General features: G+C 43.3%; 2 protein-coding genes across 5 annotated transcripts in view; one reads left to right on the top strand and one right to left on the bottom strand.

Moving 5' to 3' along the window:
* clec16a (C-type lectin domain containing 16A) overlaps positions 1–23,138 on the bottom strand; it is a 29,506-nt gene extending 6,368 nt beyond the window's left edge. For 2 of the 4 annotated variants that reach the window (XM_034540312.1, XM_034540314.1), the window contains exons 1-19: positions 22,821–23,138; positions 21,947–22,075; positions 20,652–20,785; positions 19,733–19,881; positions 18,433–18,538; positions 16,689–16,694; positions 16,352–16,475; positions 15,867–16,041; positions 15,173–15,223; positions 14,779–14,895; positions 10,632–10,944; positions 9,339–9,450; positions 9,102–9,202; positions 8,457–8,576; positions 8,082–8,191; positions 6,355–6,399; positions 4,707–4,757; positions 4,488–4,616; positions 4,129–4,249 (exon numbers count right to left, since the gene is read on the bottom strand). In XM_034540312.1, the coding sequence (XP_034396203.1) occupies positions 4,129–4,249; positions 4,488–4,616; positions 4,707–4,757; positions 6,355–6,399; positions 8,082–8,191; positions 8,457–8,576; positions 9,102–9,202; positions 9,339–9,450; positions 10,632–10,944; positions 14,779–14,895; positions 15,173–15,223; positions 15,867–16,041; positions 16,352–16,475; positions 16,689–16,694; positions 18,433–18,538; positions 19,733–19,881; positions 20,652–20,785; positions 21,947–22,075; positions 22,821–22,894 (2,167 nt within the window). In that variant the 5' untranslated portion in view covers positions 22,895–23,138. The remainder of the gene's footprint in view (positions 1–4,128; positions 4,250–4,487; positions 4,617–4,706; positions 4,758–6,354; positions 6,400–8,081; positions 8,192–8,456; positions 8,577–9,101; positions 9,203–9,338; positions 9,451–10,631; positions 10,945–14,778; positions 14,896–15,172; positions 15,224–15,866; positions 16,042–16,351; positions 16,476–16,688; positions 16,695–18,432; positions 18,539–19,732; positions 19,882–20,651; positions 20,786–21,946; positions 22,076–22,820) is intronic. The other 2 variants (XM_034540313.1, XM_034540315.1) reach the window with 2 other exon arrangements.
* Positions 23,139–23,299: 161 nt separating this feature from the next.
* On the top strand, positions 23,300–24,214 carry dexi (Dexi homolog (mouse)). Its single transcript, XM_034538633.1, has one exon. It carries the CDS (start codon positions 23,815–23,817, stop codon positions 24,082–24,084), a length of 270 nt encoding a protein of 89 aa, XP_034394524.1. The 5' UTR covers positions 23,300–23,814; the 3' UTR covers positions 24,085–24,214.
* The last annotated feature ends 3,286 nt before the right edge of the window (positions 24,215–27,500 follow it).

Raw genomic sequence — 27,500 nt, 5'->3', positions numbered from 1 at the left:
GTATTTAAAGTATCCAACTGAAAGGAATAGGTGGGTAGACAGGAAGGTAAAGTCATCCAATCATTGCATGCAGGCACACAGCAGCCAGACAGACTTGAAAGGACAGTCTTCTCCCACACGTCTAGCAGGATGAAGACGACATGAGATGTGGAACTGGTGTGACGCCACTGGTTTTGTCCACTGATGTAAAGCACCCCCGATGAACTTCTCTTCTTCACTCATGTCCTTTCCACTTTATAGCATTCTAGCTCTCTGGTTCCTTAAACTCCTGACTTTATCCAACATTAAACCAGTATGTGACTAATGTTATTAGTGTGAAGTTGTCCTCTAGTCCACCTGGTTTTTTGCTCATTAAAGTAGTCGCTTTAGGACAAACGTTTGCTCTGGAGTGACTATTTATATATTTAACAGCTGCTGCTGCTGCTGATCACATGGCGGCCCGTCGTGCACATCATGCATGTTGCCTTCTGGTTATAGGACTTTCTCTCTTACCAGGAACTTGGCTTTACTGAAACGGTGAGCAGGAAAAAGCACCTGCAGCTGTCGAAGTAGTCAAAGATTCACTGCGTCGGCAAAGTGAGAAATTAGGGGAAATGTAATAACTTGAATCTCCTGACCAGCTGGGGAAAAATACCCTTCCACCCCCATGTTCTACTTAACGTCTGACTAGAGGGGCGGGGGGGTCGGTCAACTTCACAAAAAAAGGCTTGAAACTCTTGAGCAGCCAATAGACGGCGGGTTGACTCCAGTCATTAACATTAATGGGCTCCTTGAAGTCAGCAGCCAATCGAGTGACGGCTTCAACCACCGGATTCGCTTTCAAACCAAAACGGACACATTTCTATGAACTATTTGGTGTCAAGCATCTCCATCTATTAGTCAAGTGTATTTTTAGACTCCCCTCCCACTCACAAATAAAAACATCTGCAGACACGGTTTCAGTGTGTGAGGGCGTACCGCTGTGTCACCCGTTCCATTTGTCGGGCCAGGTTCAAGAAGCACTCAGCGTGCCGTTTATTGCTGATGTTCTTCTGAGTTCTTGAGCAGTAAGACCGCCGCACCTGCGAGCGCGTTGTGATTGACGCGCTCAGTGAAAAGCAGCAAACAGGGAAGTCAGCGCAGCCTGAGCTCGCTGCAAGTGTTCGACACGCCCTGCAAGTATTCCCCGAGGCTACCAACTTACCTGCGATTACCTTCCTGTTGCACAAACACGACAGGCGGTAGACAACAGAGCGACTGTGTTCACAGGTACGAGTAGAAGCTAAAACAAAAAGGTACAACCCCAGTTTACTCTTTAGTATTTCGTGTTAACAGGTCACGCTTGATATAAAACAGATTCGTCATCCTTGTGAATAAGTGTCTTTGCATGACACACACACACACACACACACACACACACACACACACACACACACACACACACACACACACACACACACACACACACACACACACACACACACACACACACACACACACACACACACACACACACACACACACACACACACACACACACACACACACACACACACACACACACACACACACACACACACACACACACACACACACACACACACACACACACACCTTCCCGCTTGCAGGACCATCTCTTAAACCACAAATACTACTACGGCTGTTACACAATACACAGGTACTGGCATTGGCAAATGTTCTGTGATTCCACAACAACTCACAATCACTCTGCCTCTGTGTGTGTGTGTGTGAGTGCTGTGATCTGAGCTTCTGTGAGCTTAGTGCCTTCTCTGTATGTGATCTAATGGCCACTGCTCTGAACTGCACCAATACAGCGGCTACAGCTGAGAACGGCGTCCTGATCAAATGGCGCCATGGGGGAAGCGTAGCGCCCGTCCTCTGGCTCCCCCAGGGAAACGCACCTTGTTTGCTCTGTTTGCACCGTGACATATGAGCCGCGTTGAGTAAACCGACACCTGCCACAGACTTTCAACAGGCAGCCTGGAATCACTAGAAGACGGCCGTGGTCTCAACCACCGGACATTTGAAAGCTGCAGAGACGTTCGGTTTCAAGAGGGATGTTTCCATCTATTGGTCAAAGGATTTTTGAGATTGCCCCCGCACAGCACATCAATCACTAAAGTGGAGCACGAGGTCATTTATCGACAACGGCTCCCGATGGCCCGTTTCATGCAGTCCGAAGACAAAAATGTGTGAAACAATAATATATTATGATATCATTCTGAGCACACAACCATGACACCTCTCAGTATCTGAAGGCTGTGTCATTGGTTTGATCCACTCATCAGGACACTTCCGTCAAGTTGAAATCTTTACTCGTTCTGCAAACGGCGTTTCCAGAAAGCACCTGAAGCTGCAGCTCAGTCATCACAGATGTTGAGATAACCACTGAAAGACCATCACCACAGACAGTACAGTCATCCATGCTAGAGGAATTTACAATAAACTATTAAATAAGAATTAGAAATCGCAAATAAAATTAAATATTAGGTTGAGCGAAAAACCACCAAGTGCAGTGGTGCGAGTCATATTTTACAAAAAAATGTCATTTTCTTAACTTGTCATCTGTGAAAGTGTGAAAGAGGAACGTAAACTTTCTTTGCTTGCATCATAAATAAGATACACCTAATATCGATACCGCATGACACGCTGGGGAATGTGTGGTGAACCGTGCTCTCTTTCTGAGATGTTCTGCTCATCAAAAACAAACTTCAATGAAGCAAAAGGCTCATTTCAAAGAAGAGAGGCGGCTCAGTGTGAAAGACTCGAGTAAAGTGGTAAATTATAAATCAGTAACATTGGCATTTTGCGGTTGTACATATGGCAGTAACAAACATACTCAACACGTCATCTTCCCCTGGATATCCTTCATCTATAGACTCACGAACTGACGTTGAACTGCTCACTAAACTTCATTGTAGAGACCCAGAGCGGCTTCTTGTTCTCCTGCCTCTCGATTCACACGTTCACACATTCAGCTCGACACAATAACCAAGTGGAGTTATGACGGCGGCACGTTTAGTTGAAGGTTGTCTGTCCTTCATGGAATCCAAGATAATGTTATCTTAACATTGCGTCATCATTTGCAGCTTAAAACTCAGCAGTTATGAGTGCATTTAGACACAGATTTTGGTCTCCTGAAGATTAGAGGATGACATGAGAAGGACGCCAGGCTGCTGCTCTGCATCGTCCCACCACATACTTTTAGTTTCACACATATTACATTCCAATGAAGGCAAACAATGGCTCTCCCTGACACACAGATCATGAACGTGCCAAGTCATGTTTTAGAGGCGCAGGTAGAAATGTTGGGAATAGCTCCTGATTCTACTTTATATTTATATATCTCAGTACATCTTTAATAGTATTGGTAATGCTTCCTTTCTCTTCCAACCTGTTTCCATATGTCCTTCAACCTCCTGTAGTATTGGTGTGTCCATGCTATTGATGGGTAAATATAATAGACATACAAATCAAACCCTGTGTGTTAGAAATGACCTTTAAAACACACAAGTTAGGTCGCTGAGTTGCAGCCTACCTTGAGATATGGAGAAGTGGACTGCTGTGACATTGAGATGTCGAAAAGTTGCATAATTATATATTTGTATCAACGGTCGTCACAACTTCAGAAGCTGAAACGCGGAAATGCACGTCAGCAAAAAACAAACAAACATGTAGCGAGATGAAAAGCGCGTGCGACCGCGTCTTCACTCGCGTTCACATTACTGTGCAGGACTTGTGATATCCTGCAAGCCAGAGCTAACCACATGCGAGTTTCCACATGCGTGTCGGACTGAGAGGGAGAGGCGGCTTCTGACGCGCGTCAGACATTCGTGCTGAAATTGACTCGATAGGACGCTCCTTTAGGGAACGTGTACACTGGAAGGGTGGAGAGTCGTTATTGTAGTTCGAGACAAGTGGCTGTAATTATCCTTCCCTGACTTTTCTCCAGTTACACTTTTATTGCAGTAATTACACTTAATTTAGTATTTTATGGTGTGCCACCCTGAAGTTTGCTTCCACTTCCCAAAAGTGTAAAGCGGAGGAATAAATGAGTCCTGTGGCACGCGGTCTGCGTTTGGTGAAGCGTACAGTGTGCCGTACAGTTTCTCTGCGTGTGCGACTTACTGAGGTCCAAGACGTCATCCGTCTTGATAAGGTCTTCAGATCTGGTCAGAGGCAGCTGCGTCTCTGGTTCTCCCTGCAGCTGAAGCGATAGCGACCGCAGCATGAAGAACACGCGGATCGCCTGTGCGGAGAGCGGAGATTTTCCCACATGAAAACACACAAACTCCAGCCGGGACAGATGTCACGTTGAAGGGGAAACGGTTACAAAGCGACCAATGAAAAGAGTGCTGCAATTATGGTCTCATGTGCCATTTGGCCTGAAGAAGAAACTCATATTTCTGCAATAAGACCCGACTCTCCGGGCGTCTAACAACTTGAATTAGAGCGCCATGTATCTGAAACGTCAGTGTTGGACGTACCCTGCGCGTCTTCTCCACGTCTCCACAGGGAAGTCTCTTGACAAAGTCGATACCGGTCAGAGGGGTACCGGTGGGCGGCAGCAGCACCGAGGCGTCCATCATTAGATACTCCACATTCAGCGGTTTACTCTGCAACACACACACACACACGTGTATAAGTACAGACAAGCTCACGTAGAGATTAGAGCATATCTGAATCACAAGAAAAGGCCAACTGACCGTCATGCTCCTGTATTCATCTTCAAACATGTCCAGAAAGATGTCCTCGCCCTGTGACGACACGATAGAAATGAATGCGCTTTATTTCCAAATTGTATTATAATTATTCACAATCGTGCCCCGTTATGGTCTAGAATTGTCGCATTAAATCCTGATGTTTATGCACACATGTATACATTCTCTAAGGATTAAAACGCTGATGATGCTCAACAAGCTACCGCTCCGTCCTGAAAAGATTTCCCCAAATATTCCCTTTATCAGGTCTTCCTTCACTTCATCGAAGGATATGACTCATATCATATACTCGGATGACTCATCTCACGACACTTTAATCTACTCTTACGCAATAGAGAGGCGACTTATTAAAAAAAGGGTCTGTTTCTTATCTTTTCTCCAGACATGACACCGACCGCTCGGCGCACTAATCTCACGCATCCGGCCGAGCGTTACAGCTTCGACGTGCACAGAGCGTCTTGGCCCACAGGAGAGCGATTGTGTGTGTGTTTATGATGCGCATCGACCCCTCAGCTCAGCGTGTTCAACCGCACACACACACACACACACACACACACTAAGTCCACTTCCTGAACACACTTCTAAGGTTTCGGTTGATGGGAACGCAACACGACTTCCCACACGCAGGACCATCTCTTCAAAAACACGCGCACACACACACACACACACACTCCACTTGTCACTCCACTGAAAAAAGAAACTACGGCAACTAGAAGTAACAGAGGTTAACATCTTAAATAGAATAAAAGGGTCAATGATCAAAAATAATAATAATACAAAAATGTAATCCAGTAAAGAGCAACATGTTGAAGCACTTAAGATATTTAATTTACTACCTTATTAAAAACACCCAATGTTTTCTCCGGTTTCATTTCAGATTAATCATCATTTTATTATTTAATCCAAATATACTTTAATAAAATAAACATTTCATCTCCTGAGATTCATTATTCAAACTTCCACACGGTGATTCTGAATCTTTTTGGTCGACTGTAGACGTTCGAGATGAAGAAACCGCCATTTCTTTTCTTTTTTCCAATGCTTACATTAAGAGTATTTACATGAACGCTGACATATAAGCACTCCGCCTCTTTTTGACGGTCAGCCAAACTCAACTCCTGAGACCGATTCCAAAACTGATATTCAAATGTACTCAAAGAGAAACAGAAAGCATGGCGTAAACTTTGGAAACACTTTCAGTTTGACCTCTTTTGCCTTCAGGGAAATTGCTTTAGTTATAATAAGTGGATATGTTTAAAACACACACACACACACCCCGCTATTGTTGAGACACGCATCTCAAGAAGAACTAGTTGGAACACCAGATTTTCTATCTCAGCAGATGTCTCCGCCTGGGCAGCCAGAACATCGAAGGCTTGTCATGCTGCGACTTGTCAGCCGAAATCATATCGAGCAGATACTTTACATTAATATCTGACAGCAGATGTCTGTTGCTGCTCAGCTTGTCCTTCCTTGTACTCGTTTTGTGTGCATTAACAGTACATGTGTGTGGGTGGATGATTGAGAGAAGCTCTTGTGGTTATGTATGTTAGTGGTAGTTGTGTGTGTGTGTTTGTGTGTGTGTGTGTTTGTGTGTGTGTGTGTGTGTGTGTGTGTTACTGTGCACTCTCACCTTGTAGAATCTCCGCAGTAAATGCAGACTATCTTCTCTACCACCCTGCAAACACAAACATCAATTATATTAGCAAACACAGTCTGAACCACCCATCCACACAGACAGACAGACAGACAGACAGACAGACAGACAGACAGACAGACAGACAGACTGAAATTGTGTAGATTCTAAAAATGCACAACCATCCAACCAATTCCCCGCTGCCGGTCTGTGTGTATTGGTCACTTGTGAGAACTACTAAGTGTTCAATACCTCAAAGCCCCGGTACGACCTCATATCAAATGAAATAAAAATGTATCCCGACAAATCAAATTACTTGCAAAACATTGAAACTAAACATGTGTTGCATACCGTCACCTTCACTGGCCGTTGCTCCCCAAAAAGCTTCACTAATTCAAATCTGAGGAACGTTTGTGAACATGCAGCCGGTCAATAGAGGACTCTTACTTCTGTAGTTTGTTTTTAATTATGGCGGATGCTATTAGCAACGACAACACCATTTACACCCACACTATATACCGTATGTATATGTAGCCTACTGTATGCCATGTATATTCTTCCTAACCTTAACCAAACGGTGACTGAAAATAATAACAAAAATGAATGAATACACGTAATCCATTCATCCACCTTATACCCATATATTTTTGCCACTCTTTCTGGTTGGCAATTATTGCTAAATTAATTAATTAATAAATAAATGAGGAATAAAATATGTTGAAATGCTCCAGTACTTCATTTAAAAACAAACAAACCGTACAACCATCTCAGTTTTTTTAAGTACTACTTAACATAATCACTCATTACTGTAAATTGTATGTCTACCGTTTGTTCCTGAGAAAGAGTCACACGCTTTATTGCAACTGCTATACAACGCTGTCACTCATGTGCTTTGTTATGCGAGGCCATTTCCTCCTTCTCAGGTGGTTCTAGTGACAAAAGATTAACCGGAGAGCTCGAGGCAGTCTTCCTCCTGCAGTGGTGCCAGAAGGAAAGAGGATTTACGTCCAGTAATCCTCCAACAGTGTGACGCCATGTGTGATTAACACGGAATAAACTAAACCTGGAAATTGTGGCCAGAGATAAGCCAACCATTTCCCAACAGCAGGGCGGAAAGGGAATCAGCAGAGGGGGTCAACTTAAAATAATAGCAAACGCAATTAATATTTCATGGTCGGTATGAGAAGTTTTTCTGTCAGTGTGTCTTTATTGGATTGCACACAAAAGAGAGCCAGAAGTCAGTGAAACAAAAATAAACTTAAGACTAAAAATAATGATCCTAATTCCCGGAGAAACCCCTCAACGTTACCACTGTGGCCTAAGGAGCACCGCCCCGACTGAAAAGGGGCTCTTCATTAATGCTGGTGGGAAATTCTCCAAGCAGAAAGCCCGTGTGATGCGACTGATATCAATAGTAAGTGAAACATGAAGTGAGTTAAGAGGAAGCAATATAAAATTCCCAGAAGAATGAGAAAGACAAATTGAGTGACGAGTAAGCCAGGATGGGTAGCAGAGAGAGAGAGAGAGAGAGAGAGAGAGAGGAGTCAGGGGGAGTAAATGAGGAGGAGAAGACGGCTACAGAGCTGAGATGTGAGGTTTGGAGAGAGTGCGTTCTGAGGAAGTGATTCAGTTATTACTACGGAATAAGATCCAACCTGTTCGCTCTGATACGTTAATAGTATGTATGAGTAGCATGTGTGTGTGTGTGAGTGTGTGTGTGGTACCTCCAGGCAGGCCAGATGGACATCTTTGATGATACATTGGTTTCCAGACAGCACAGACTGCTTTAATAAAAGGCAGCTCAGCTCCAGTGTAGCAAGACGCACTTTTCCATCTACACACAGACACACAAGAGAAATATATGAATAAGTAATTAAGTGTGTAAAAACAATTGAAAAAAATTCTACATATCGGCTCAACAAAAGCAAAAGGTTTGCATGGAATAATGTTTACGATGTGTAAAATGTGTTCTGAAAATGAACTGTGCGGTTTTTTTTGGTTTGTTACACATCTGATGTCATCTTCTCCTATGTTTACATCCACACGTCTCTGGCATGCACAATGGATGGTCAAACTGTGTGTGTGTGTGTGTGTGTTACCTGGCTGTGCTGCCTGACTCATTACTCTGATCAGTCGCTCTACCAGCACCAGGCTGTAGGAACTCTTCTCCTGGTCAGGAACCGGCAACTGCAGACGCTCCAGAAGATCTCGGTTTATACCTTCGGACAAGGCAGACAGACCCGGTCAGGTTCAATCAACCTGGATTCTCAAATTAAATATATGGATATGTGGATAACATTGTGCACGCCTGCTCCATTTTAAAGATTAAGGGAAACGGGGAGTTGCATGTCTCTATTCTCACACATGGCACTCTGTCTTGCATTATACGGTCAGGTTTTCATATTATTTGGCCTATCATTTATATAAATAGGGTGGACTAAATCTTTGTGACGGTGAGACGTGTGCGTGACTGTTGTAAAACACTGCAATTAGGGTCACTTAGACACAACTGAATGTATATTGAAACTAATTGAAAACTAAAACAAAAATCAACTAAATGCATCCAGTTCTGTTGAGTCAGTCAAGTCTCGTTTCTAAAGTCGTTGTGCGCAGCCCGGAGACAACAAGACCGGTCCGAAGTTCGAGCCCCTTTTGTATTGCCCTGCTGACAGGAAGTGAACTTGGACCAAAGCTGTTGCCGCGGCAACCGCGACCAACCGAATGAAAGACGAAGAGAGGCCAACCTCTGCTGTGTGAGACGGCATAAAGCAGGCAGAGGACAAACAGAGCGTGGTAGTCATCGTGGTTGCAGTCGAGGGCACTGTACACCATGTCCAAGAACGGTCTGCGGAGAGAGAGGGGGGGAGAGAGAGAGAGAGAGAGAGAGAGAGAGAGAGAGAGAGCATGTCATCAGAACGCGTCCATCCCTCCTTTTATTCATTCTTTCCACCGCGTCTTCAGACACACGTGTCCACGTGTACCTGCTCCTCTGTGTGTGAGTGCGGGTGGCTGCAGCGGTCTTCTCCTCATCAGTGATGTTCTGCTCCGTCAGCTCCGACACTTTACACTTCTCCATCACCACCATCTCGATCTCTGTGTGAACACACACACGAACACACACACTTTGTACTTCCTTACACGTGAATCCATAGATGAGTAAAAGTGTTTTTCACATTCGCGTCACACAATGAGCTCCTGTCACCAGTGAATATGAATGTAAAGTCTGATGTGCTTCCTTCTCACCCTTTGCTGGTTCAAAAAAGTATTAAAACGTGACAATCAGTGCTGATATTGATTAGGCGCAAAATACTGATTTTAAATGTACTGTATGAAGCATTAGAATGCAATAACTATTTTAATCAGCTAAGTTGCCATCTATCCCTCTAAAAGTTTCTCATTTGAGCTCCTTTTTTATCAATTAGTTAAATAGGGTGGGTGCCATCTTTCCACCCAGAATGATACACGTGTCATTTTGAAACTGGCCGTTCCTCTGCAGCCTACGACGCTTTGTGTTAAAACGCAGGCTGTCAAAACACAATTCTGTGCATTTGTGCAGACGGAAGCAATAAATATTGTGCAGACGGAGTCCGTTTCAGTCAAAGTGAAGAAGGAAGCATGTCAGAGGAGCTGACGACGACATTTTTTAAATAAAACCACACACACGTACTCGGATACTAACAAACACACACGTGCACAAAGAGCAAGGAGTGAGAGACGGGCGGAGAGGTGAGGAGCACAGGATGGATGGTGTGTCACCGTGGAAATGGACAGTGGACTTGGGTCAGTGGTGGCCATGGTAAAAAAGTAAATGTGCCAAATGGGGGAAGCAGCCTCAAGAGGGGGGGGGGGCCGCATCTCAAAACTATCCAGAGAGGATTTTTTGGTTCAATGTGCAATTTTTCTTGCCTCAGTTTGAAAAACGCTTCTTGACATTTGTCATTTTTAACACTTCCTTTTTCAGGATTTACGCACGTCGTAACTTATCTCACTTATCTCACTACTGTGACAAGCGACAGCGTGGAGACGAGTGAGACGGTAAAGTGCACGCTCAGAATAAAAAGCAACTCGTTTACAGGAAAAGTGAAATGTTCGGTCTTTTAAAAGAGTTTGTTTCTCTCTTTTCTGTTTTGAGACGAGGGCTGCCGCTGTGGTGGCTGATGGGTAACCGAGGGTGCATCATGGGAGACTGCGTCTGATTGATGGCAATAAAAGAAAAACTGAGAAACACAGTCACGTACTGCTGTGTCCAATGAGAGAGACACACACACACTCACCTTCCGCCGTCTCCCCACACGCTCTGCTTCCCTTAGAACTCCCACCTCCTCCTCCCTCTGTACCTTTTCCCTTCTCCCTCTCTCGGCCTCCCTCCCTCTCTCCGCCTCTGCTGTCGTCGTCCCAGCCCTCCTCTACTCCTCCACTTCCTCCTCCTCCTCCTCCTCCAGTCCTTTCGTCATCCTCCTCCTCGCCCAAGTTCTTGTAGTTTGGCCTCTTCTGAGTCCTCTTGCGGCCACGATGGCGGGAGAGCTCCAGGGAGCGCTCCAGAGACTCCGAGGGCTTGGTGAAGCGACGCACACCTCCTGCACTGGCCTGGGGGAGGAGAAGCAAAGAGAGGCCATCACATGCCTGGAAGTGACACTCGCACAGTATTATTTCATCAACGCTACATTTAGTCTGAATCCATTCTTGTGATCACGAAAGTCCATGATGTCCTTTCAACAGATGTTTTTAGTTATAATAAAGAAGCACCACACCTCCCAGGATGTCCTGAATACAACAAAAAAGGCAGAAAATGGTTCAAAACCAGTGAGGTAAAGAAAATGGGTGTACACAGTCAGTTAATGTACTAATGTAATGTTAATATTCTGGAGTAAACACTCAGGATACCGAGAAGAGAAACCAACGGTCCCGTTTCCAGGCAGCAATGTCAATGCCACACTTTACTGGCAGAAGTGCATGAACAAAAAAATGAACACAAACATACACTTTAATAACTGATGTGCCTAAATGTTCTCACACGTGCTCACAACCACAAAGCCTTACAGTAAATCCTTCTCGCACTACATTTCCTCCCTGATACACTTTATCAGACAGTGAACTCTTGACACACACACACACACACACACACACACACACACACACACACACGTTGGTGAGGCCATACTGGAACTAGAAGTAACCCACTTCTCACATACAGCCCTCAAATGTACAGCAAACTGCAGATGTGCACACAGGAAACAGCTGGTGATGATAGGATGCTGAGAAGAGATGTCAGCGCTGACCGACAGTAAAATGGAAGAGTCACACTATTAACTACTAATTCTCATGATACGATTACTTTACTGCTTCAGATTAAAGAAATTAGAATGACTATACGAGTAATACAAAGAAATAAAGTCACAGGGTGATATGGAGCAAGGTAATCACTTCATGGACCCGTCATTGGTTAATTTTAGCAAATTTAATAAACACTAGGATACCTGCCTCACAACTGTATGCATCTGCCAACCAGTCAGCTAAGAGTTTACATCCAACACTTCCTCCTATTAGATTTGTGTGTGAAATTGTCATAATCAGCATATCCATTCTTGAATTATGGCCAACATTGGATTTGTGAGGTCACGGCAACCTTTGACCTTAAATATTAAAATCAGATGATCAATGTGCCTGAATGTTGTGATGTCGTTTAAAATCATGCAAACTTGTGGTGGGTACATTTGTATAATTGCAATTGTACTTTGTTTGTGCATGTATGCATTGGTGTGTCTGTGTGTGTATGTGTATGTGTATGTGTATATATATATATATATATATATATATATATATATATATATATATATATATATATATATACATACATACATACATACATATACACATATCCATGTAATACAATATTCACTATTATTAAGAGTTGCACGTATTCCCTAGGAGCTATTGAGGATCCAAATAAACAAATGGATCTGAAAACCAAAATAATCTGGCTTCAGTGGTTTCATTTGTAAAAGGTAAAGAGGAAGAGGCTGAAAGTAGGTGGCCTTATTTCACTTCACTTCATATGCTAACGAACACGCGTGAAGCCGTCGGCGCATTGACGCACACGCACACACACACACGTGCACCGGTGCAGCGTCAGAAGATGAAACCCATCCTCCTTCTGTCAAAACAGCTGCAGTTTCTCAGAATACACATTTACTGGAAGGAGCTGCGAGCCACGTGGATTCAAAACAAAAGTCATAATTTATGTTTAAGTCCCATTCTCTGACTAAACACCGTGAATGTTGGAGTACATATTTGTATTCCCTCTCATCTCTTACATCCCCTCCCCAGTATTAAAGACTCAAATGTGTTTTAAATGGTTTCCGTTTCAGATCAAGTCCAACCTATGTTATGAAGCATGAATATAAAAGCCTTAGCAACTAATTTACCCAGAATAATTACACACGTCTCTGTAATCCGTCCGAAAGACAGACAAAAAAAACATTGATATCTAATATCTGCATCACTGGGGAGGTCTGAGCACTTAGTATTGTTCTGTAGTCGCTGTTAAAAACACGGTGTGTGTGCCGTCAGAGATAAACCACGGACTAGCATTATAGAGTGTGTAGAGTGTGTTCTACCTGATGGGTGACTGTTCTGGTAAACCGCTCACACTCTGAGCCTATGCTGAGAAATGAATGTAGGTCACCAAGCGTGTAAGGCAAACCCACACACACACACACACACACACACACACACATCAAAACAGAGCACCATTTGCAGGGAAAAGATGCACGCAACTTAAACAGCTGCGTTAAAAAAAGATTTTTTTTTAAAGATATGCAAAAGTTGCCATCATGTATCTAACTGGTGCACTTGCAAGAAAACATGTGAACAAAATAGAGAGAAAGAAAAAAAAAGAAAAGAAAAATACTTCCAGGAAAGAGATTTGGGTTAGGCGAGCCAGCCCTGTTCCAGCATGTGACCTCATTTCCTGCCACGTCACAGACAAACAGGAAAAACCATTTGACCAACTGCACAGAAACAAGAGCCATGCTTCATGCGTTTGTTTCATCTACAATAAATCAAACAATAACACACCTAGAGTTATATATCCGGTGTGGCAGAAACAATTCATATCCACACACACACACACACACACACACACAAAAAAGAACTGTACAACTTTTCATTATGTCTTCAGGCATGATCAGGAATTATCATAGGCTTTTTTCCACAATAAATCAATTGTGCATAATGCGAGTGTCTTTTGTGCTTTATTCAACCCCAGAATGGAGAAAGAGACAGATTCAAGCCATTTCATTTGTTAGAATATCCTAAACCATTACAATGGCCTGTAGAGTATATTTACTACGTACACTATACTTCTCTAATCTATGGGAAACTGCTCCACTAATGTTTAAAAATACAACATGTTGGCACTTTTTAAACTGCAGAGACAGAGAAAAGCACAGCTGAATCACTCGCTGGCGGCTACGAGTTCGGGTCTGGAAGTCTCCCGTTGTGGTAGACCGACATCACTCCTCAACTCGCATTCACTGAAAAGGTAGGCTGCTTCTTACAACAGCCACGGGTCTCACACACACACACACACACACACACACACACACACACACACACACACACACACACACACACACACACACACACACAGAGAATAACCACAAGAGTTCTCAGAAACGCTCAGTAGCTCAGCACACCCACCTGGCTTTACAAACAGATGGTCAACAAATGAAGAAGAGGGAGGAGGGGGTGTGAGGGGAGAGAAACTGAATGACAGGAGGAGAAGAAACTGGGAGGTTGAGAGATTTAGAAAAAGAGAGGTGAGGGGAATTAGATGGTGAAGAGAAGGGGGAGACAAAGTGACGAGGGAAATAACATTCAGATGAAGCACAAAGATGTTCAGAGAAGGCCTCGGGGGCAGAAAGATGAAAATGATAAAGAGAGAGAGAGCTCCAAAAATGTAAATAAGAAAAAACTATGGAGATAATTAGCATAGCTGCCTTGATGTGGGTGATTCGTGGAGAAAACCATGACCCCGCGTTCTCATAGCCACCTACACACACACACTTCTGGAACACAAGTCTGTGTGTGTGTGTGTGTATTTTTTGCGCACGTATCCATGCGGTCGCCTGCGTAGGTGTCCGCGTTGTTTGTGCACTGTACTCTGTTGTTTGTTTGTGTGTGTGTGTGTGTCACAATGTACACACTCTGCTGTGTGTGTGTGTGTGTGTGTGTGTGTGTGTATTGCAATTAAGTGTTGTTTATTGATGTTCTGTGAGTACTGTTTATGTTGAATATTATGGTTTCTGGTTCTCTTGTTGGTCTGCACTGTGTGTGTGTGTGTGTGTGTGTGTGTGTGTGTGTGTGTGTGTGTGTGTGTGTGTGTGTGTGTGTGTGTGTGTGTGCGTGTGAGTGTGTTACCGTATTCTTGAGTGTGCTGAGTATATCCGTCTGTGGGGTGAAGACAGACAGGTCTCCATTGAGAATAACTTCGGCCAGCGAGTTGACCATTGGCTGATAGTGGATGATCAGAAACACCTGGGAAACGCACAGATGAACACAATTAATTAGGAACGAAAGTCACAAACGGCTCTTAAAAACAAGAAACGTTTGTTGAAAGTTAAATGAAGTATATGTGAAGGAAATGTACGGTAAAGTTCAGAACTTTCAGTTCCAGAAATAAATTCAGTTTCCCTCAAATGGGGCTGGTAGACATTTCTGGCGATGGCGGGTGGTAGCATCCGATGTGTGTGTGTGTGTGTGTGTGTGTGTGTGTGTGTCTGCGTGTGTGTGTGTGCGTGTGTGTGTTGCTTACTTGAGACAGCAGGTAGAGGGACACCTGAGGGTTAATCTTTCGCTCTTCAGACTAAAGAAACAGAAAGGTTAAAGGACAGTCAACGTCTCACACATAGCAGGATCCACATGCGGTACATATAAGAAAGATGTACGAGTTTCCAAATATCTTAAGAATGCGATACTACGTGGTAACCGAGGTGATGGTTTGCCATCAGACCTTCACTTCAGCAGGTGAACGCACCGGCAGGGTGGATTCCCACATCATTACCGCTATTAAAAACCAGAGCGGGTGCGTTTCACTACGACCATGTTGAGGAAGTTTATGACGATAGCGTAGCGTGGTGTGGTTTTGATGGACTTTTAAAAATCACAGCGCCTCTTGCATCAATTTGTAAATGTTTGTCAAGAATCTAAAAATCACTGGTATGGTCTTATCAAATCATTAATTATGGCAAAGATGTACTGGTTCCACCGTCTCAAATGGAACTCGTACATCTTTGTAAATGATCTGTAATGGAATTTTCACACTAACTAAAAACAATTACACTTGGAAATATGTTTTTTCGGAGGGATTTGGGGAATTTTTTTTAGCTCGTTTAAGACTGCAACTAAGATGAAACTGTCCACGCACAGTTTCTCTATTCTAGTTACTTTAATATGACACAAGCGCTGCACTTTGAACCCGATTGCTTTAGACGTTCAAGGTCCCATACCGTCTCGGGGATAACCAAAGAGTAGACATAGAGGGGCAGGAACAGACGGTTGAGGAGGTGGTCGGTCAAAACTTCGTTGAGGAATTCACAGTTGATGATGAGAATATCGTTCAGGTAGTGCAGGTGGTCGAGGTGCTCGGCTACCAGGTCACTTAACTTCCCTCTGTTCTTATGTCTGGCACACAACAAGGAAGACAGATGTTGTATGATTATTGTACATTATTATCACAAAGGCATCTTAATGTTATGTTATTCATAATGTATGCCTTTTGTTTTTGCTAAAATGGTGTGCAGCAGCCATTCTTTAAACTTGAAAGTAAAATAAAAATGTAAAGGTTGATTGATTTCAGTAATTGAAAAGAAAAAAGTGAAAGTGTAATGCAATGTATACAAAGCATCTTGCCCTTGAAGAGAAAAAGCACCAGGATGAGAGATAAAACTAGACATGCCTGACCCCTAGAGGCCACAGTGAGAATGACACTTACTCTTCATCGGTCTGCACACACTTGTCCAGTTCGAGCACATGGCTGCCAATAAACCAGACCAGGTTGCTGAAATATGGGACCGCCGTCTTATCTCGGATGTAGTGCAGCATGTGCTGATTGTCCACTGGAGAGATAAGGGTCAGGATTAATATCCGGGTTCCCAAGGCTAAGGAACCACAGAACTTTAACCAACAACCAAAATAACAACCGCCGTGTGAGGCTCAGAAAAAAAGGTATGCAGGGAGTTCTGCATATACAGATTGATTTACAAGAACAATAATTGCAAGGATATTCACAAAAATAAATAATAAAGACTGAATGAATGGAACCAACTTACATGAAACTGGAGTTAGGCAGATTGGGCACGCAGAGGGAGGAGAGAGACAAGGAGAGGAGGAGCAGGAGTGGTTGTTGAGGAGGAGGAGGAGGAGGGAGAGGGGAAAACAGACACAGGGTTAATGTGTGTAAAGGGAGAGGGGGGATCCCCCGGTATTTTAAACAATGGCACATCTGGCAAAGCAGTTCATATGTTACCGTATCATTTAAAACAAACAGCAAGTTACCAGAGAACAAGCTAGCGCAGCAACAATTATAATACAACTAAAAATGTTAAATATTTTTACGCCATCTTAATACATCCTGATGATGGATTACATCCTTTTCCAGGTTGTCATTTGTTGCAGCACACGACCCAAGGAATCAGTAGGAAGCATCAAACCGTGATATGTTCAGCATTTTAGGCTCAAATTGTTTTCATTGCAACATCCTAACCCCATTTCTTAGGAAAGTAATCACATTAACAAGTGTTTTGAACTTTTTTTTTGTCTTTGACTGCATAAAATCACAACGGAATGACGATCCTCCGGTGCAGGAGTGTCTCAGCCCGAGTTGATGCTTCCCTCTGACAGATTCCTTACTATAGCATGGACCAGACGAGCAGCAATGCATTACCCCCTGGTTACTTTATAAATGACATGTATTTCTACTACGGTTAAAGTCAGTTGAGCTAACTGTCGTGGCGTCACTGTTGGGAGTTACAGAATCAAGACTTTATGACGCAACGTGTTACATGCAGGACGCCGTCGTTGATGCGCTGCAGCGACGGGATGTTTGAAGAAAGGAAATGTTATGTGTAGCGTAGAGGAGCATGATGTGTGGAGAGAAGCCAGAGCAGCAGCCGACGCAGCACAGAGCACACGTCAGCGTGGCCTTTGGGACAATCCTGTCGTTCAGACTCTCGGCATCACGGTGGCGCTGCTCCTGCACTCATCGGGCATTCGTTTTGAAACGGGCCTTCACGTTGCCATTGATTTGTGGGTAATGCTACCTTGAACATGTCACATTATGACAGTCTGGAACTGATGATATTGTTTATATTCAATTTGATCCTTTTCTGCATTACTCACACAGCTGCTGGCTGACTGCAGCGTTTCAAGGGTTACAGACAGATATTGCTGTATTTAGATTATGAACCGCAAGTATTTCAGCATATTTTCTGCAAATCTGCCATTTAAGCTGAGTGTTAGAGGTTAACAGCTTTCATCTGTCAGGTTCTGAGTAAATATTTATTTAATTTCTGGTCCATCTTGTAGACTTGCTCTGTGAGATATCATTAGAAGAGACGTGTGCCTCATGGCAGATGCTCTTACTGTAAAGAAACAGGATGCACTCGAACATCAGGTGGAGCCATACTGACACCTGCTTAGAGATACTTACAATGCTTGGACTAGTACCAGCTAGCTTTAAATCATTTCAGATTACAACTTTAAAATGCAGAACCTTTCAAAAAAAACTTCCTTTAAAAAAAAAAAAAGGTCTGTTAAATGACGGCCATTTATGGTATTATTTATACTACATCACGCTTTTACAATGAAACATTTAGGACCAAAAATTAAGCAGGTTGTGTTACCTGTTGATCATGCTCATGCACCAGAAGCAGCAGCAAGAAAGAGGGCAGGAGCACATAGAAAAGGCGGTAGGCAGTCCCAGCATCTCGGGAGCGTTTGCGCGTGAACACATCCGCGTATGGTTAGCTCGTGCTCGTGCTCGTGCTCGTGCTCGTGCTCGTTCCCGGCACTCACCTTTGTAGACGTTGAGCGTGATGGTCCGGACTGCGATGCGAACCATGCTTTCAGGGTGGTTGAAAAACTTAATGGCCTCGGTGTACAGGGCAAAGTCATTAGTGTGCTGTGTGTGGGAGACAGAGAGGGGGCGCCGGTGAGCAAGGCACTGTACTGCATCATGACCACAGCGAGCGACAGACATTCTGGCCAGTATTGTATTTTGACAACAACGGTCGTAATGAAAATAACAATCTGGTTTTTATTTCTCTAATTAACTGAGAAAATGTTTCACTGTCGGACACTAAAGAGGGAGAATTTCTCCACTTTCTAGTTACCTCGTGGAACTACTCAAATCTTATAAGGATGCAAGACTTCATATTAAAAGATTAGTATTGAGCAAAACAACAGTAAGCTTTTGATTTGAGTGTTTTTTGGCACTCAAAAAGACTCCGTTGAACTAACGGGACTGTTGCTCTAAACAAACTTTAAAAAGTCCTTTAGATGGGCAACATGTACTAACAGACCCGCATGCTGCATTTAGTAAATGTGTAGGACAGACCGGCTGCATCTTAGCGATCTCTCTGTGCCGGTGCCTGATCCTCTACCCAACCGTTCCTCAGCCACTGCGACCCCCAGCCAATCACAGTTGAGGGCAAACGGAGGCCACAATAAATGAAGAATCTTGACCCCGGACACCAAAACCCAAACCAAAAGTGGGTCCTCTGGTCTGAAAAACGTAACTGTGTAGACCTGCCAGGACCACAAGTGGCCAAAGTCAAGCGCTATCCAACAGCGCCCTCTGGAGGAGATTAAACAGCAAACCGTTACATTATAAGATACTTATGATAAATGACGTGAGGGATTAATTATACAAATTAATAATGTATGTCGTCACGTTATTTTGTAATATAAATATAATTTGCTTTCAAACTGACAGAATTTGAGCTAAATTACTTAAATGTCCTTGGTTGTAAATAAATATAAAAATAAAAGTGTATTACTTACAGCTAATCAAACAAACACATAAATACTCTCAGATCTACACATTGGGTCTGGTCTTGGCGTCAGGGGCAAAGCAACCATCAACAGTACACCAATAACTTTCCCCAGCACACACACACACACACACACACGCCAACGGAAGGACTACAGACACTACTGAAAGATTGAAGGGCAACAACAACATCAGCAATTATTCAGATGGTCAGTTTACTTTAGTGTCTACTCCCACACAGACACAACAACAGGACTGAAAGACTCTCCACGTCTCTCCTGTTTTCCCAGTCCCTCTGATCTCCCCCTATGTCTATGGCCTCACCTCATTGTAAAAGAAGTGCACGGTGTGGCTGTTGAGTTTGAGTGACAGTGTCTTGAGGAAGGAGATGTAGTAGGCCATGATCTCCTCATCCGAGAAGTCAAACTTGTGGACGATGATGGAGTTCACGTGGTTGTTTGACAAAAGGTAATCTGAGAAGAGAGGAGACTTGATCAGGCTTGTTTTAGGGAAGATGGCCTTTTGTTTTTTCTCTACTGTCATCAGATCAAGGTGAGGTTTGAATACTAATGTAACTTTACAATGAATATGAGAAAAAACTATTAATTCCTGTTGATAAGATACCACAAGTTTAAATTGTAATACCTCTATAGTTGAACAAAATGCAAACCGTGCTTACTTTATATAAAAAGGCAACAACCCCACGGTATACATGCCAGCATACCCTCTGCTGAGTCTTTGGTTGCTTAGCAACAAGAATAATGCAGCAGGTTGCTCTGCATTGTATATTTCAACAAAGAAAGGCAGTGCAACATGCTTAACATTGCTTAGCCTACAAAATGCATGAAACAATAATAATCACATCTACATACTGATTTTAGGGAAATATAAAACTACACTCCTGTAATAACAGTAACCGTGGGCGTCTTTCACGGCTGACATTTAGTAGACTTACAAGAATTCACTCATTATTAAAAAAATACGAGCAAAAAAATGTAACACATTTTGGAAATAATAAAAATAATGATTGTATTATAAAGTAAGATGTTTCTAATGTTCTTGTAATACAATGGAAGTGCATTATATTATGAAGAGTTCACAATACCACCACATTGAAGCAGTGCTCTAAAATATTACCCATTAAGACACGTATTACATGTTACAGTGCTATTAAATTGCGATGCATTGCATCACATCATGTATTTTTCTATGGTTTTAGACCACTGTTAATTCAAACACTTACAAAGGGAAGTCTCATGGCTGATGTTCTCGAACAGTATGTTGAGAGTCTGGAGGAGTTGGACGCACACGTAGCGTCCCGACTTCTGACGCAGGATGTTCAGGAAGAAGGCAAACATGTTCTTCTCCAGGAAGAAACTGAACACAAACAGAAAGGTACACACAAACACGTACAGGTCAGTTGATGATTTGATCTTGAATCATAATAATTACAAAATGTAAATCTTCACCTCACAGGCTGCCAATTTCATTAAAAAAAACCAAAACATGCGGTTCCTCGCCTCAAGCTTCTGTTCATTGGAGCAGATCTCAGACTTACTAACTCTAAAGTAAATACTGAGTTCAAGAGGACTTTGCACAATAGATATTTCATGGTTTGTTCAGAAGATCATTATTGTAATGTCGAAATTAAGCTACATCTATAAAAAAAGAAAAAACACAGCTTCAAAAATACCAAAAGAGAAATAGAAGTGGCTGTTCAGTCCATGTTTGTTTTAATGTTTGTTTCCTGATCACACAAAGTAACCTTTCAACATCCGTTGTGGCTTTTCTGCTCTTCAAAGCCCTTTCCTGTTTCATATAATAGGGCCAGAGGTGGAAAGGTAGATGCACAGAAATGATGACATGCAGCACTAATTGCAAAGCTGCTTCTGATTGAAAACAAATGGCCACGAGCTCGAGCTCGAGCTCGAGCTCGAGCTCGAGTCCCCAAAAACGATTGAAATACTTCAATGGTTTAATTGTAAAAGGCATACAAAATAAATGAATCACTCACAGGATTACAGTTACTTTTTAAACACTGAACAGAGTTTCGCAATTAAATAAATATGTATAACATACAATATTCACTCCCACAAGTATGTTCAAGTAAAAATGTTACTACTTTCTGCAAAGCCAGCATAACAAAAAGACCATCAGGAAAGAATTTGATGCGCAGTCTAACTTATGGTTCACATTTAGAGAACACAGGACAACCAGTCAGTTGTTAGAATTGATCGAAATGTAGAAACGAGGAAGGTGTCAGAGTTTTAAATTGACAATGACAGTGAATCAGAGAACGATCATCCATCTATTAGTTTTAATGTTGGAGATAATGTTTCCAAGTTGCCTGTTCAAATGCATGAATGAGAGGTTTCTTAAAAGAGTGTGCAAAATTTAGCAAACCTTGTCGATATAAATAGAGATCCAAATGTAAGTAAATAAAGAAGTCGTCACTTTAATTTCCCACGCAGCAGTCACATCTGCATGCTTGCAGGTTCAGGTGAGGGATCTGTCAAAAAGACATCGATTGGTACTTACTCAAATACAGAGCTGTCATTCTGGTCCCCCCAGATGAGGATCTCTGTGATGGAGCGGATGGTCTCCACGAGGAGGTTTCGGTTGTGGTCCGTCACCGTGGTGTTTTTGGTAAGGACATGGTACATATACCTAATGGAACGACATAAATTAAGGGCAGAGGAAAGGCACAGCTCAGTAATAATTTGTACAACTCTATCTCTAAACTTAACAGCAGAAAGACAAACGGAAGTTATATAAATACATGTCTGAGACCAGAATAATGAGAGAGAGAAAAATAGTTATTTCTAAGAGCCCACAAAGCTAGCCTCTAATTTATAGTAAATTTATTGTCCACAAAGTGTAATGTAATAACCACCCAATTAAAGCCAATTCACTGTTATTTTCCTTTATTTCGCCTGATTGGACAGCTTCTGTGGGAGAGGTCAGACTGAGCTCTACTGTTAATTTGTGCACCTGTTGTGATGAGACAACTTACAAGTTCTGCTATCCCGACTGGTCACGTAACATAGACTGTGGTGCCCATTTCAACCCGAGCAGAGGTATAGCTAGTCGGTCAGAAGAACCGATCACACCTGTACAATACCCTTAATTATTAATGCTCAGATATAAGCTTGAATGGACAGTTCATGTTTATTAATGTCAATTCTGTTTTGGGGTGGATTTTCACTTAGCTTTAGCTTACGTCTGCCCAACACTACCTTACTAAACAGAATACAAACGACACAACAGGCGTGCATTATATTAGCCGAGTTATAGCTAGTTAACTACTTTCATGTTATCAGTTTAAAACGACGCTACCGACGCTGACAGTCGTTCTCACCCCGGTCATCACAAGAGAGGCTAACGGTAGCATATTTTAAGACGCGCTACTCACTTCAAATGGTCCAAGGAGTGGATGTTTTTCGGTTTCCCCGGTCCTCCAACCCAGCTCCGTGACCGGCCAAACATGGTCGTGGTTTAAACTGTTGGAATGTGTTGACGGGCGCGTTATCTTTTCCGCTAACGTCTATACATTACACCGACTCTCCCGTACGGATAGCTACTTAGCAAACAGAAGGTGATGGGCGGCGGTAAGCAGCGCGGAGGGGTCGTTACGTAACAGGGTTGTGATCGGTTTGCTTTGGGAGATGGTGTCTTTTTCCTGTCGCCAGACCCTCCACACAGCAGACGGGGCGAGTGGTTAGAAAACTACACCGATCACTTCCGGGGGTTGAAGTGACGCGCAAAGCAGGCGACGCGTCCTCGCGATGGGGCTTATTTAAATGATCGACATCTCCAAGACCAATCACGAGAGAGCATGCCGAGCGGTGAGCCAATCAACTGCCGATGCCTCCGGTGACGCGTTGTCGTCAGGACTGTTTTGATGTAGTTGGCTAAAAATGTTAAGAGCGGACGTTTAGCTGTGAAATCATCCACACACGGATGTGTTTTGTTTGTATTCTACGTGTTTACAAGAAAACTCCAAATAACTTAACTTATAGAAACGTTCGCGTTTGTTCTCTACTAGCATTGCATGCTACTGTTTTTAGCCCCAGCCAGCTGGCATGGCGTGAATTCCGCAAATCAGAAGGACCAATGTCAAGAATGCCTCGAGCAAGCTAACTGTATTTGAATACCGTCCGCCGGGTTATTCTTAGTTATGAACGTCACGCCCTTAAGTCCACCTGTGTTGCTGTCGTTTTCTTCGGGGACCGAACGGACGCATTAGCACTCAAAGCTGCCTCTCAATCACCGTTTGCCCGATCGAGACGAGCCGAAATGGACGCCCCATCCCCCCAGAGAGATTTCTAGCGGTGACACCAGCGACTCAAGTCCGCCACACATCCTGGCCCCTGCAACGACGCGAACCGTGGCTCTCCTTCTTTTCTATGACACACCCGATTTATGCCCAGCTGGATTCGGTGGAATCGCTGTTGGACGAACTCCCATATATGTTTTATCTGGGCCTGTTCTTTGTGAACGTCCTGATCCTCTATTATGCCTTTCTGATGGAGTACATCGTCCTGAATGTGGGGATAGTGTTCCTTCCCGAGGACATGGACCAGGCTCTGGTGGACCTCGGGGTTCTGTCCGATCCGGCCTCTGTGCCCTATGACATGGACACGGAGCTGGATGTGTTTGAGGGGTATCTGGAGTGACACGGCGGTCCTGGAGGAAGAAAGGGAAACCTGAGGGGGTGAAGATGGAGAACCCTCGCTGGTCATTCATGTGGCGAAGGAATCCCTCAAAGCCGATGCTGGTGCTGCTCTTCTCTCACACAGACCACAAAGTAAGCAGAGCACTCCAACACATGTGCTGTTTGTAGGTTCAGAAAGTTCAGAAAAACAAGGAGGTTTTTTTAAATATGAATTTGTTTCATCCACAAAGCTTCCACTTGTTTAATGATGTGTTGTAACGTAAGCAATATGAAATGTGTTGGTCTTTTGTTATTTATTTTTGTTTGTCTCGGTTCTAGGTTCTCTCGGCTCCAAACAAGGTAGCCTGAGGAAGAGATTCAGCACCGCCGGCCACATGACGAGCACTTGTCCCACGGGAGGAGGACGAGCTCTCTGCGACGGCTCAGCTGGCGGTCGGCCTCTTGCCTTCCCCAACCGCAATCGATTCTGGTCGCACACCATGAGGTTAGCACCGGCATCTGTGTCCTTCACCTTTGGACACAATGGAAAATAAAAGGAAAAAAAAGGAAGCACAATGTGCTCTGAAGTGGAAAGAGACAGCTGTTCCCTGTGGATGGGGGAAACGATTGTTACCGGGGATGTGGAGCATGACTCGGGTTGTCTTGCATTGCAGCCGGTTCAGATACAGAAGTCCAACATGACGTGGCATTTTCTAACCCCGGGTAGAACTGGCGGTTCAGGAGAACTGGGAAAACGATGTCCACTGTAGGACTGTTGCATACTCCATCAACTACAGTGCCACTGTTTTTTTTAAAGTTTTCAGAATGCATTGCTACTTTGCATCCTTGAGACGTAATTCAGAATGTGTCTTTCGAGGTCACCCTTACTGTCTGTCTGCTTCAGGGACGTACACACTCACTGACACCGGACACAGGCCGCGAAACTGTAAGATGCAGGAGAGCCCTCATCTTTTCAAGCTCTTATGAATCAGAAACACTCTTCACTGTCATGCAGAACGTATTAAAGTACCAAGCAGAGTTATTTCTTTGATGCAGACAGCCTTCTGATGACATCTACCCCATTAGTAATTGGGCTCTTATGCACATGTACTTTTCTTTTTCTTTTTTTCCACTTAGAAGTTAACAGCAATAGTTACGACAGCTGTGATCCCAGCTGGCCAAAACGTGTCAAACTGTTTCCAGCATGTCGTGTAAGAAAACCTCGTAAGAAGTGCTTCGGATATTTGACTTACGATCTGTTGCATTCGTGTGTGTTTTGTTTTTAATGTTACCAATGTGTGTTAGGCACATAGAAAAGACTCGACGCATGAAATGTGGTTGTGTGTTTTAAAGAAATTTGTTTTAGTTGGCACAATTCTGTTTTTATCCCACTTTCTTCTGTTCAGTTTGTGGATTTAGACTTCAGTTAATAAGATGTATATTCTTGGCGGCAATAATAAACCGGATTCAAGCAACGAGGCAGTTCCATGCTAGATGTGTAAGCCTTGAAAGTACCGTACATACTGTAGGTCAGTGAAGAGCTCCTACAGCCAAGATAATTGACTAAACATTGATTTTTGGAGGCAATACGCAGGAACCAGGATTGTTTCACTGTATACAGCACCTGTCTACCAGAATAAGCAAGTTGTGCATAATAATAATAGCAATGTGGTTGCTGTCGTGGAGACAAGAAAAGAACATTTCGACATATCTGCACATGCACGTTTCATACTCTTAACAAGCTTCAGTCCAGAATGTCCTTGCCTGACCGTCGGCGTACATGAACATTACATTCTGTGGACAACCTTTCACCGAGTTGGGGTTTCATCAGCTGAGGTTGTTCGGGCATCTAGTCAGGATGCCTCCTGGACGCCTCCCATTAGAGGTTTTCCGGGCACGTCCAACTGGTAGGAGGCCCCGGGGAAGACCGAGGACACGCTGGAGGGATTATATCTCCCTGCTGGCCTTGGAACGCCTCGGGATCCCCCAGAATGAGCTGGAAAGTGTTGCGGGTGAGAGGGAGGCCTGGGTCGGCCTGCTGAACCTGCTGCCACCACGACCCGACCCCGGATAAGCGGCTGATAATGGATGGATGGATGGATGGGGGTTTCACCATCCCTCGAATGGCACACGAGATGTTAATGGTTCACAGCCACATCGCAGATGAGTTCACAAATAAGTTAATAATTCCACGTCAAAAACATCAACAAAGGCACAGGTCAGTATGAACAGACTCTGAGAGTTATCGTTTTCTAAACTGATCCGTATTGCTGGTGATTTCTTCTCATATTAGGGCGACCAGTATGAGATATCTTGTGCTGACAGTTTGGATTGTTTGTGTAAATCTGTGTGTGTCTACCCACGGGGGATAACAATTCCTCCGAAGCAGCATTTAGATCACGTGACGTGGATACTAATGTTCATGAAATATCGTGAAACATGTTTTGTATGGAGTTTGATCAGAAGTCAATGAATCGATACTGGGGAAAGGGCTCGCTGTGGATGAACAGTGGCATTCTGGAGGTGGAGGGCATGAACGGGGCTGACGTCTGCTCGATGAGTTGGATAATTCAAATATTACAGTCGCTGACCAAATTCTGAAAAAAACAAATATATATATGGGGAGGACCCACATTTTTTAGCACCGGCATGAGCCACACTGTGCTCGTCAGGTTCCCATCACCAACATCAACCCATACAGCCTCTACCAGTGCTTGCACCCCCCACACACCACACACCACACACAATCTGTAATAAGCTATGGGTCGTAACAGAGTTTTATTTTCCGATGTGTATTTAATAAACTTTGGTTTGGCCTCTTACTTCATTGTCAGCTGTGTTGAGCTCAAGCTGTCGACTCGCTCTGTGTCACTTTACATTTCGTCCACAAGATCGCATCAGTTTACCGGACGACAACAACAACAACAACAACAACAGCGATGATGACTTGATGAATTCAGACTTATTTAGAATCTGCAGAGTGTGCATGAAAAATGATGTCTGTGATTGACGTATGACGCTTACTTGACATATTCTGATGTGATGCGCCATAGCCATCCGTTTAAAAGTTAGTCTGTAACTCGGCACGATGCTATATCGCATATAGTATATACGGAAGAATTTATTTGATTTTTGTTTGAATCCTTTTTTCCTTTTTCTATTTATGCATAATCTAGTACGGCTTAGTCCATTTACACATTAACCAAATATTTAAGTGTTATTACCTTTTTAGAGGGCTCATAAACTGCATGGATAATAAGGCCTTTAGCAACAATCTACAAAGAAACTATTTGTATTCTTCCTTCTAAAATCAACGACACAACCGAAATAATAAAAAAATAACAATGAAAATGGAATATGAACATACAGAATAAGATTGTGTGGACACACGTGATGAAGAGCTGTTGAAGAGACACCAGCGAAAATTATTTTTATTTG

Source organism: Cyclopterus lumpus, chromosome 8, assembly GCF_009769545.1.
Source record: "Cyclopterus lumpus isolate fCycLum1 chromosome 8, fCycLum1.pri, whole genome shotgun sequence".
Lineage (NCBI taxonomy): Eukaryota > Metazoa > Chordata > Actinopteri > Perciformes > Cyclopteridae > Cyclopterus > Cyclopterus lumpus.
Note: the sequence above shows the minus strand (reverse complement) of the source record. Positions and strands in the feature narration are given on the sequence as shown.